Raw genomic sequence first — 11209 nt, 5'->3', positions numbered from 1 at the left:
AGCAGAATTTGCGCATATATTTCTTTTGCGAATTAATTCAAGAATTTTGAGCCCGTTCTCCGAAGCTGCAATTTTTGCATTTAAAACGAGATCATAAGCGTACAATAGATGCTGGAAAGAAAAGGAGAAAAGATGAAAAATATAAGAGGTTCAGGCTGTAAAGAATTCAAAGAGACCTATTATCTCACAGTGCTCTGTGATAAATTTTGAAACTGCTTTCATAACGCGCTGCCGATATATTTTGGAACGCAGATAAGGTTACAGCTGTTATCTTTTTTTATTTCAGTTAAATGCCCGATGTTGTTCCTCGTCAGCTGACGGAAAAGCGTTCGCCGTCGCGCAGGTCCGTGATTCACGGTTTTTTAAATTCCGTTGTGTTCCAAAACTCATCGAAACACGAGATGTCTAATCTTTCTTGCCGCGAGCGTGTCAACAAGCTGCACCTCCGGTGTAGCCAATGGGCGCGTTCAGCAGACCAAGCCGCTCAGTAGCAGTCGAACGTGATTGGCTTTTACTTTTAGAGCCAACCAATCAACGCGGAGTGTTGATAAGACGAACTCAACAGTTGTGTCTGCTGAACGCAGCCATATACTTTACGCTTTTTTTATTCTTTCTGCATTTCATGCGGGATTCGGGAATAAAAGCTCGTCGGAAAAGAATTATAGGAAAGGCAAGCGTCAATGAAACGGCAATTAAAGAATCAGTCTCTAATCGTCGCGAATTGGTTTTTATATTCCATTCGAGTTACCCATAAGCATTTCGTAGATGAATAACCGTGGCGTCGAGACGTATTTTTTTACGTTCGACAAAAATGATGGTTGCCTCGCAAGTCGCACGTGAGTGCAGTTCGGTGCACTCGCGTGGACGAGAGTCGCGGAGGTATCGCTTTCTAGATGGGAACGAGAAACGACGAGGAAACGAGGTGCGCGTGCAGCCTCTCGATTCGTCCTCGAATCGATTCATACGGAACGAAATCTAGATCCCTCAAAATCAGCTGTTGAATGCCGCACGTGTTTTCTTTTATTTTGTCGAGTCAGCAAACCGCTTATCGTCACGTCGGGCTAAATTGAATAATGAAAGAGCGTAATTCGCGGCTCATTGGCTGAGCACGGCCGAGAAAAACAGTGCCACGTGAAAGAGAGAGAGAGAGAGAGAGAGAGAGAGAGAGAGAGAGAGAAAGAGAGAGAGAGAGAGAGAGAGAGAAAGGGAGAAAAGAAGAAGTCGAGGTTTTTTTGACAGAAGATCGCCTCGGCAAATACGCGAGGTTCGTTAGAACCAGAATCTCTAACGTAGACGGGACGACGGTGAAGGGTATGACATACAGCGACATAAGTGCTTGAAATGCCAGCAATATCCGTGACTATTAATAGATAAAATACATATGTTAGAACAAAGACTAAAGAACAATTTTGTAAGTAAATAGAATTAGAATACAATGATAATGCGATATTTGTGAGACACGCATCCCAAATTGTTAACAAAATATTTAAATGTAGATTTTCAAATGTTCTTTGTGTGTTTTTCTTGTGGATTATCATTATGTTTCCATGTTATTATCGTTATTTATCGTTGAATCTTCGGTTAATAATTTATTTTCTAAATCTATGCTCCATATTATCTAGTTATTCTAGTTCTTTCTTAATGTTTTTATTAGTAAAATTACACGTTTTCTTTGTGTGATTGCATTCTTTTATTATGGGTTATGTAAATTCTAGCACAATTTGTATTATCTTTTATGAGAATATTATTTTAAGTGTATATATATAATACATAATACATATATAATATCGAGTATATAATTATCCTGGCTTAATTGTGGCTTTGTCTTGTTCCTACTTGTAATGATATGTAAATTTACTTAGCAGTTTTAATTTGCATAAAATGATTTATGCAGAACTAATATCTATGTGGAAGATCAAGATCACTTTATTTATATGTAACTTCTTCAAAATAAAAAATGTGATAAAAATTATTTTATTAAAATGTAAATTACATAAAAATGTATTAAATTAAAAATATGTGTATTAAAAAAATCGTAATGTTAAAAATATTTATCTGTGTGTTAGAATTGAAAAGCTATTGGACAATAGCTTGCTATAAAAAGTTTAAATCAAACTCTTAATGAAATGATATTTGAAATAAACTGCAAAGTTGTTAATTATTTTTACTTACTTACCGACTTTTAAATAAATTTCATTAATGTAGTGTAAAATGTTTTAATTTTTAATTTTATTTTAATTTTTTATAATTAATGATATATTTCACAATTAGTTTATATCCTATAGAATTATTTATACATACATATGTTTCCTTTACCTCGTTAAAGAGCTGTCTGTATTCTGAAAGCTTAATCTATCAGCAGTCTTGGTTATCTCTTATCAAGAGACACTGTAATGTCTCCCGTCAATAGAGATGCTACACTACATATCTCAAGTTCTGTTAGCATCAATATTAAAACAAGGAGTTTTCTGTTTGGTTCTTTCTAGTAATTATATAATTTAAAAAACGCTTTTTCACTAATTTTTTATTTAGCTATTTATGTAGAAAGAAAAGTTTCTATTTTTTTAAGATATATAAATTATGGTATTTTATTACCTATATTATATTATATCTTCTCCCTGATGTTTTATAATTATTATTATATACATTATTATTCTTCTATTAATCACCACTTAATATAAATTACAGATGTTTAAATATACCTTAGTATTTTATTAAGTAGAACTATGTGTGTGTAATACAATTTTAATATAGTAAAAGCTTAATTACACATTTCTTTTTATTTACAGGTTGGTGTTTTGTGTGTGCTGATGCTTTGTAAAGGTATTGAAATTTGTACCTTTACAACAAACTTCCAGTCTTTTAAATGTAGAAGAAGATAGTACAAAACAATTTTTTAATGGATCGTTGTAAGAAATTTTTTATCAGAAGGTAAATTATATTTAAATTTTTATTATACTGATTATTATTAGAGATATTCTTACAAATAAAGTATTGTTCATTGTAAAATATTGCTAATTATGTAATTTAAAAAGGCAATTAATTTTAATTCAATAATTTTATTAGCTAGATATTTATTTTGAGGTACTCACAATGCTTTTAAAAATAAATTATTTAATGCATTTTACAAATGCATATGTATATGTTTACATAAAATATTGAATTTTTTTAGGCAAACTGAACTTCCTATTGACGACTTAGAGACTGAGCTTGAAAGAAAAGAACGATGGAGGAGCGTTTACATGATTTATTTTACTATGTTCTTGATGTCTCTTGGCTTCAGTATTATACTTACTGGGGTTTGGCCATATTTAGGCAAGGTATGTAGTACACATGGGCAATATATGTAATGAGAGAGAGAGAGAGTGGTTATAAAAACTACAATTGTATATACTTAAATACATATATGTATTTTAGTTGGATCCTACAGCAGGAAAAGAATTTATGGGTTACGTGGTGGCAGCTAATCCACTTGGACAAATGTTGTTTTCACCTCTGGTAGGTTGGTGGGGCAATAAAAGAGGATCAGTAAGATTGCCACTTTTAGTGACTTTAGCATTGTTTACTGTCTCATCAGCTGCTTACAGTATTCTTGAAATAATACCTGGCGATAAAAAGAATTACATGCTTGTTGCCAGATTCTTTGTTGGTGTTAGTTCTGGTAGGTTTTTTCCCATTTTTATATTATATTAACATTTATATATTTAAGATATTTTGTTTTTGAATTAATTGCATGTTTCATTTCTTGCAGCTAATATTGCCGTAGCAAGATCTTATCTATCTGCAGCAACAAAACTTTCAGAACGCACACATGCAGTTTCTATGGTATCCTTAGCACAGGTAATTTTTTGTCACTGTATATTTTTATATTAAACTGTATAAATTATATATACATATATAGATAAAAATTGATATAGTATATAAAAAAAACTATAATCTTTTATGTCATTAATTTGAAATAAATTAATACAGTTGTACTAAAGTTTATGTACTTTTATACAGACAGTAATTAATATCATGTGATAAAGAAGCAATATATTTTGTAGGTCCTAGGTTTTGTAGTGGGTCCTGGACTGCAGGCTGCTGTAACACCTCTTGGAGACCATGGTGTAACATTTATGATGCTTCCTTTAAACATGTATACAGCAGCTGGTTGGATTAACGTAATAATGGGAATTTTTAATTTAATCTTTTTATTACCATGGAACTTTAAGGAACATAAAATTGCCATAAAAGAAGCTATGCGTAATGAGGGAAAAGCTACAGGTATGTAATAAATTCATGTAATTATACTTTTTCTTTAAATTTGATATAATTTAAAGCATTATATTAATATGTGAAGATTAATCATAATGAGTTAATTTTACTCTATTTTTATATTAAAAATACCTTTCTCTAAACATTTTTCATGATTTTATTGCCGATTCTTTATCGGATTTTGTTTACAACAGAATTTATTGCATTTGCAGAAAAAGAAACGTGGAAAGCTATAAAACCAGACTATTTGGCTACATGGACTTTAATTTGTGCATTCTTTGTTTTAGTTTTTAATTTTGTTCTTCTTGAGACGTAAGTGCATTCATTTTCTAATATTTATAAGGATAAAGGATTAGATTGACTCAATATAATTAAATAAAATCGAACTTAAATCAAAATTGTAATTAAATGAAATGACTGGAAAACAATGATAGCATTTTTTTAATAAAAATAAAATTAAGAATTTGCTTTTAAAAGTAAATTTAACATTTACTGCAAAATGTTAAAATTAAGACCATTGACTGAAATCTTGGTTTGCCAAATAAAAGGTTTTAATTGACATATATATATATATATATATACTTTTTTATATAGTCTTGCTACTTCTCTTACCATGGATCAGTTTGCTTGGACTAAAAAAGAAGCACTGTATTATATGGGAATACTAATGAGCGTCGGAGCTGTGATATCCTGTATTACATTTACAATGATTGGACCACTTTGTCAGAGGTAATTAATAATGAAATCTTAATCTCTTCAACACAATCAATACTTGTACAAAAATTATTTTATTTTATTGCTTCTAAAATATTTGTAACTGTAAAGTATTTTTCACTATGTATGCTATCAAATAAAATATATTTTGCAATCTTTTTTTATAGATTTGCGGAACGTAAAGTAATGTTATGGGGTGGATTCTTCTTTATGGTGATTGGACGAGTACTATGTATCCCATGGGGTCCAGATCCTCCTATAATTGCAGATTTTGGACGTAAGTATCTGCTAAATAAATCAATATTTGTATATTTTTTACATTTAGCACATAGTTTTGTTTATGCATATTATATAATAATTTTGTAATGAAAGTGCTTCAATATCTTGTAGCATATAATAATATTACGGAAGATGCCAATGGTACAGAAATCGTAGGATGCCCCATTAATCAGGAATGGTGCCTATATACACCACAAATCACAATTACTCAATTTCTTATTGGTTACGGTTTTACAGCCATAGGTTATCCTCTAGGAGTTACTCTGATGCAAACTATATTTAGTAAAATTCTCGGTCCACGTCCGCAAGGCGTATGGATGGGTTTATTGACAGGTGCGGGTTGTGCGTCTCGTGTTTTAGGTCCGGTATTTGTAGGTTTCATTTATACTCGCTTAGGAACATATCACACTTTTGGTATCACTGGCGTAATGCTAATTATTTCCATGTTGTGGTTACAAGTCGTAAATAAGCGTTTGATCGCGCCAAGCGAGCTAAAGAAAAACAATGAAGCGCCGAACAGTCAAGGAAAAGATATCGAAATTCCATTAGTTACATATCGAAATTCCATTTAAGAGCTGATAATATACTCAAACATCACGTGAAGCTGTATAGTTTAACGGAATATCACATCGTAATTGTGATAATGAAAGTTGTGTGTTGGCGAGGAAAGTTTATCTTTTTGTGCAATATGCAATTGTCGTAATAAATTGTACATAAATATCAACAAATATTATTAAGGCAACAATGCAAATTAATCTATATATTTTTTATGAGTGTATACAGATTACTATTACATTCTTAAAATGTATAGATATTTTATAGAAAGTTACTCTGCGCTAAATATGATTAAGAATGAAACGAATGCCTTTCTCAGAATAGTTCTAAATATATAACAATGATTGAGATAATTGAGAAAACATTCTTTTGCTCAGAAATGCTCAAAACTTTCTAGTAATATAATTTGTTGAAATTTTATTATATTTTTTTATATAAATTCGAAATGACCAATGTTATATTCATTATAATATGATGTTAAATATTAATGTGTAAGACTTGGATTATGAAAGACAAAGACTTGCCATAAATAATGCAAAGTGAAATTCATGAATTGTTCTTCCAGTATTTTTGCTTAAAGAGAAGTTATAACTCCGAAATATTGCACAGTTATTGATTTAGTGTTTAGAAATTTTTATTAATATTTAGGGGAAATAGTATGTGTGTGGATATAGATAAATACTCTTGTACAAACCGTGAGTTTGATACACATTGAACTCCAGTTCTACAAGCACTTTTATTAATTGCAAAATGTTAGAAAATTGCACAAGAAGTAAATTTCTTTAATAATCCATATTTTGTGTATATTTTTATATACAAATATTGCTCTTTTATAAATTTTAAAGTTGCGTTTATCATTGCTTAAAGATTAAATTAACTATAAATGCTATAAATATGTCTAAGAATTTGAGTAATGTACAAATTTATAATAGAATAGCATATAAGAGCGTTATTATCTTTCCTAAACTGGGAAAATAATATTATATATACAAATGCGTTAAACCATAGCAAATATTATGCGATATAAAATTTAATTATGTACTATAAGATTATCTAAGACTTGTTAATTAATTCTTTTTTAAAAATTTGAAATTTTTTCATTTTGTTATTAGCATGCTAATAACTATTTTCGCTCAAGATACATTTAAATGTTGGAATGTTCATTAGATTATTGTAATATTTGTGAATTGCGCACTTTATTAGTTGCTTACATAAATATAATACGTAAATGCAACATAAATCAATGCAAGAGTGTAAAAGGGTACAGTCAGCTTTTTATTTTTTCGTGTAGCTTAAAGAGCAAAGACTGACCTAACTAAAATTTCATAAAATTGTTTTACATTAATTAAGAAATGAATAGTTGATATTACACATAAGCACATAGAACATAGATATTACTACTTGCTAATTTACTACTTAATTTTTTATGACTATTTCAAAAGACAGTAAAGTAAAAAATTGTGATAAAAATAATTTTCTCACAACCAAAATTAGAAAGCCATAATTAAATATATATCGTAATCGTGGTGAATAGGTGTCAAAAAACTCAAATAAAATACAATATATAAATTTTATAATATAATTGACATACAAATAATATAAACTATATATATTTTCTAAGTGCAATTAAATTAGAAAGTAAAGCAACGAGTCATATTTTATAAAATGCAATATTTCGAGATAATATATAGGCAATATACCAAAAATTTGTGCAAAAAATTAACATTTACATTATTTATCTGTTCACGCATCTATTTTCTGGCTACTTGAGATATGGAATTAATGTTTTATAGTTTTGAAAAATGTTTTTTGCTCCCGACCGTTAAGAACAAAATATATGGATTGTCAAAAGACTTTGAACATTGCAAAAGCGGCAATGCTAATATCTGATTTTAATGCAATTATGATTGTATTCATCACATGACAAGTATATAAAATTAAAGGACTAATATTTCTTGAGAAATAGTAAAGCCGAAAAAATTATTTCATTTACGTATTTGTGGAGTGTTGCCTACATATATATATGCATAGGCATATTTTTCTAATACTTGTATAATAGATAAATATCTTAAATATACTTAATTGCAAATAAAAATGTACGTGGTATTTATATTACTACATTTTATAACTAATGAAAATAAAACGAAAATGAAATAAAACAAATATAAAGTTATAATAAATAATTTATATTGCCCTTCTTTATAGACGCTATTTCTTTTCTGTTTTATCTTAACAATAAAAGCTGAATGCACTATATAAAATTCTTAAAACTTGATACGACAAAGATGAATCAGACTGGTTGTCAAATACTAAATTTTTATTTTTATTTCTCTATTGTAGTAGAAATTATTTGACTATCATTTCTTACATTTCTTCTTATATAACTTACATTTCTTCTTATCTCGTAACATGAATACAATAAAACCTTCAACTCTAAAAAAAGCTGTCAAAAATTTGACACATTATATAAACACATAGATTCTCATAAATGCTGTGCTATCACTTACAAATGCTAATGATACGATAAGAGTGCATGGCTACTATGGATTACAAAACTGATTAATACATATCTCTCCTTAAGTTGAATTATAGAAATGCGGATTATTCATACAAATAACCTTATAATTACAATTACAATTAATCTTTCTTCTTTGGTTTTTTAGGATTACGCGAACGCGATTTTGCTTTGCAGAGCGGGCAAATTGGTGCATTTCTGTGAATTTGTTGATGGCACGAGAGGCAAGACTTCATAGGCGGCGGTTGTTGCCTGTAAAGCGATGGAAATACTTTTTTTAATTACAGAATCGATAACAAATAATGTTTTCAATTTTACATGAAGAATGTAATAAGGGGACGAGATATACCAGTGGTACCTGAATGTTGGAGCGGGCGGCCCTGGGGCTGGCGGTAACGGTCTGGGCTCTGGTTTGCTTGGCCCCTGAAGCGGTTGCGGAGCTAGGAAAGGCGTGGAACCACCTGGATGGCCAGGATGGTGCAGCCCGAGCGGCGGTAACAAGTCATCACCTCGTACCTCTACTCTCCACTCCGCCTTTTGCATCGGACGTTCAAAGTAGCTATGAACAAACCGTCTACACAATAAAAGTTTAACTCAGCTCAGTCTGTAATGTCATTCTCCACTTATCGGCTGGTATTAAATGCGCTTCTCTCGCAGCTGATTTTCAACAGCTTCGTGATAATCAAGATACTCACTCAGGAGAGATAAGATCCGACTCGGTCTCGTATAACTCCGGTAGCCTCTCCAAACCCAAAAATTCCCTGCGCATACGGTCAATGTCGTGTTTCAACGGTTGATAATCATTGTTGTGAATCAATTTCGCAGTTTCCCTCGCCCTGTTACGCGCTTCCTCCGCTTGCTTGATCACTGATTCCATCTGATAGAGTATGAGCCTTATTATTAACAATTCCATACAATTCTATCCTATCAGAAGCAAAAAAACCAAGCAATATAAATTCACCGCATTGATGTCCGCGTGTATCTGACGCAATTCCTCGACGTGTGCCATTTTCTCCTGCATCAGCAGGTCCATTTCTTGCTTGTATTCTAATAAACATTTCTCCTCTTGCTCGGTCTGCTCCACCTCTTGCAATATCCTCTGTTTCAGCTTCTCCAATTGAAGGGTCTTCGACCTGCGCGAGTACAAAGGAAAGAAACGTCAAATAAATTTCTCACACAACATACGAGAGAACATATGTGAGAGGATATCGCATTCCCATATACCTAATGTCTTTCAAAGCCTCCAGCTTCGCGAAAATCACCGCCGTTTCGGACGCCGACATGTCGGAGGTTAATTAATCCCCGTTACTTATTCGATTACCACGAGCTCCGCGGAATAATTCAGCAGCGTTTCTCCCTTCGACTCGCGAGTTCGTCTACTGCATATTCGGTATCGGCACTATCGGCAGTATCTCGGTGCGATTAGCGAGAGAAAAACGCGTTTCACGGGACGGGTGTTGCGCACGATCGAGCGACTCCGCGACGAGGCTTCGGCGAGGCTGCTTGATAGAGTTGACAGTGAGTCCTTATCGGACAGCGTCGCGACAGCACGGCGGACAGAGCGGGGTAGCGGAGTAGCTCGGTTCATCAATCGGTCTTTTATTTCCTTTCATCTCCCCGCGTGAGATAGCGAACTTGAAATCTGTCCAACGAGAAGAACGCGACGCGCCATCTGGGATGCTGCGGCTCGCAATCTCGACGGGCGGCGCTCCGATTCAATTGCGATGATTTTTTTTCCTCGACGATATGAAAAATCGGAGTACGCGACTACGCGCGCGTGTAAATGAAATACATATACGAAATGCGACACGTGCTGGCAAAACGCGCGACGTGTACGTCATCGCGATCTTGAAATCTGACGAGTACAAATTTTGTAGAGCGCACAAAATGGGTATTTTAGATTAACTTTAATCTCTGTTTAACTTATTATCTTTTTCTAATTCTTAAAACTAGAAAAAGATAAGAAATCAATTAAACCGAGATTAAAGTTGATCTGCATTGGTAGAAATAGATATAAAGCAGATAACTTTAATCTCGGTTTAACTTACCTTATTATTTTATCTTTTTCTAATTTTTTCATAGAACTAGAAAAAGGTAAAAAATCAATTAAACCGAGATTAAAGTTAATCTGCATTGGTAGAAATCGACGCGGTTCGAATTGTCGCGATCGCGAGGATCGCGTTGCCTCACTTTAAAAATCGAACGACCGCATTTAGCACAAACGCGAGAGACATGGAATAATGCACCATTGATCCCTATTTAACCCTGGAATAGAGCGAGGTGACGTATGTCACCTAGCTTTCTTTCTCAATGCTCCGCTCTGATGAAATGACCATTATATATAGCTTTCGACGCCGACGTCGCGTAATTTCAAGCCTGTCGAATGAAGGTTGTCTCATTTTATTTCATTGCTGTGGAAAATATAATGATTATCGATTAATTGAAATGTAATACGCTGACATTATTCCGATATAGACAGAGAAAATTATACATGCGCATTCTACTCTAATTAAATTTGAGTTAAATTACCAGTAAATTGTGAGCTTTCCAAAAATCATCATCAAAAAGAGTCGTAAATTCAAAATATAAAATGTTATAAGCCTTTTATTGCTTAATCGAATTGTTTGTATTATTTGCGCAATTGACATCTGCTGTCTTATCTTCGTCCAATATCTTATCGACGACGATAAACCTTCGCGAAATTCTAGGAAGCAAAAGTTATCATAGATGGAGTTTCGCGTGCATAAATCGTCGGAACAAATCCTTCAACGACTTGCGAAATCTTCGATTTCGATTGGCCCTGCGAAATCGGTCGTTGGACATTGGTCACGATTCAACGAACAAAAACGTGTTAATGAAGCTGACAAAAAGAAGGGAACCGCAATGTGG

At 32.6% G+C, this 11209-nt stretch overlaps 2 protein-coding genes across 4 annotated transcripts; one reads left to right on the top strand and one right to left on the bottom strand.

Moving 5' to 3' along the window:
* Positions 1 to 952: 952 nt before the first annotated feature.
* Positions 953 to 7310, top strand: Cln7 (CLN7/MFS domain-containing 8). Its single transcript, XM_071775342.1, has 10 exons — positions 953 to 1411; positions 2790 to 2931; positions 3173 to 3320; positions 3418 to 3661; positions 3752 to 3840; positions 4047 to 4266; positions 4470 to 4569; positions 4852 to 4986; positions 5139 to 5248; positions 5362 to 7310. The coding sequence occupies exons 2-10, from the start codon at positions 2900 to 2902 to the stop codon at positions 5820 to 5822; spliced, it is 1539 nt and encodes a 512-aa protein (XP_071631443.1). The 5' UTR covers positions 953 to 1411; positions 2790 to 2899; the 3' UTR covers positions 5823 to 7310.
* A 51-nt stretch (positions 7311 to 7361) lies between these two features.
* On the bottom strand, positions 7362 to 10027 carry LOC139811219 (zinc finger C4H2 domain-containing protein). 3 transcript variants are annotated; one of them, XM_071775349.1, is made up of 5 exons: positions 9545 to 10027; positions 9282 to 9453; positions 9016 to 9197; positions 8670 to 8879; positions 7362 to 8572 (listed from the first exon to the last, which is right to left on the bottom strand). In XM_071775349.1, the coding sequence occupies exons 1-5, from the start codon at positions 9601 to 9603 to the stop codon at positions 8443 to 8445; spliced, it is 753 nt and encodes a 250-aa protein (XP_071631450.1). In that variant the 5' UTR covers positions 9604 to 10027; the 3' UTR covers positions 7362 to 8442. The 3 variants fall into 3 exon arrangements, with proteins under 3 accessions (XP_071631450.1, XP_071631448.1, XP_071631449.1); XM_071775347.1 differs by having other exon boundaries at positions 8670 to 8894; positions 9545 to 10019; XM_071775348.1 differs by having other exon boundaries at positions 8679 to 8894; positions 9545 to 10006.
* Positions 10028 to 11209: the final 1182 nt, after the last annotated feature.

The sequence above is a fragment of the Temnothorax longispinosus genome, chromosome 4 (genome assembly GCF_030848805.1).
Source record: "Temnothorax longispinosus isolate EJ_2023e chromosome 4, Tlon_JGU_v1, whole genome shotgun sequence".
NCBI lineage: Eukaryota > Metazoa > Arthropoda > Insecta > Hymenoptera > Formicidae > Temnothorax > Temnothorax longispinosus.
This window is presented reverse-complemented; position numbering and strand designations above follow the sequence as displayed.

Coding starts and splice junctions, on each gene's coding strand:
- Cln7 (XM_071775342.1), top strand. CDS start 2,900: ATGGATCGTTGTAAGAAATTTTTTATCAGAAG. Junction 2,932..3,172: donor AAGAAATTTTTTATCAGAAG/GTAAATTATATT, acceptor GAATTTTTTTAG/GCAAACTGAACTTCCTATTG. Junction 4,987..5,138: donor ATTGGACCACTTTGTCAGAG/GTAATTAATAAT, acceptor CTTTTTTTATAG/ATTTGCGGAACGTAAAGTAA.
- LOC139811219 (XM_071775347.1), bottom strand. CDS start 9,603: ATGTCGGCGTCCGAAACGGCGGTGATTTTCGCGAAGCTGGAGGCTTTG. Junction 9,198..9,281: donor TACACGCGGACATCAATGCG/GTGAATTTATAT, acceptor ATACTCTATCAG/ATGGAATCAGTGATCAAGCA. Junction 8,895..9,015: donor TCGGATCTTATCTCTCCTGA/GTGAGTATCTTG, acceptor TTTATTGTGTAG/ACGGTTTGTTCATAGCTACT.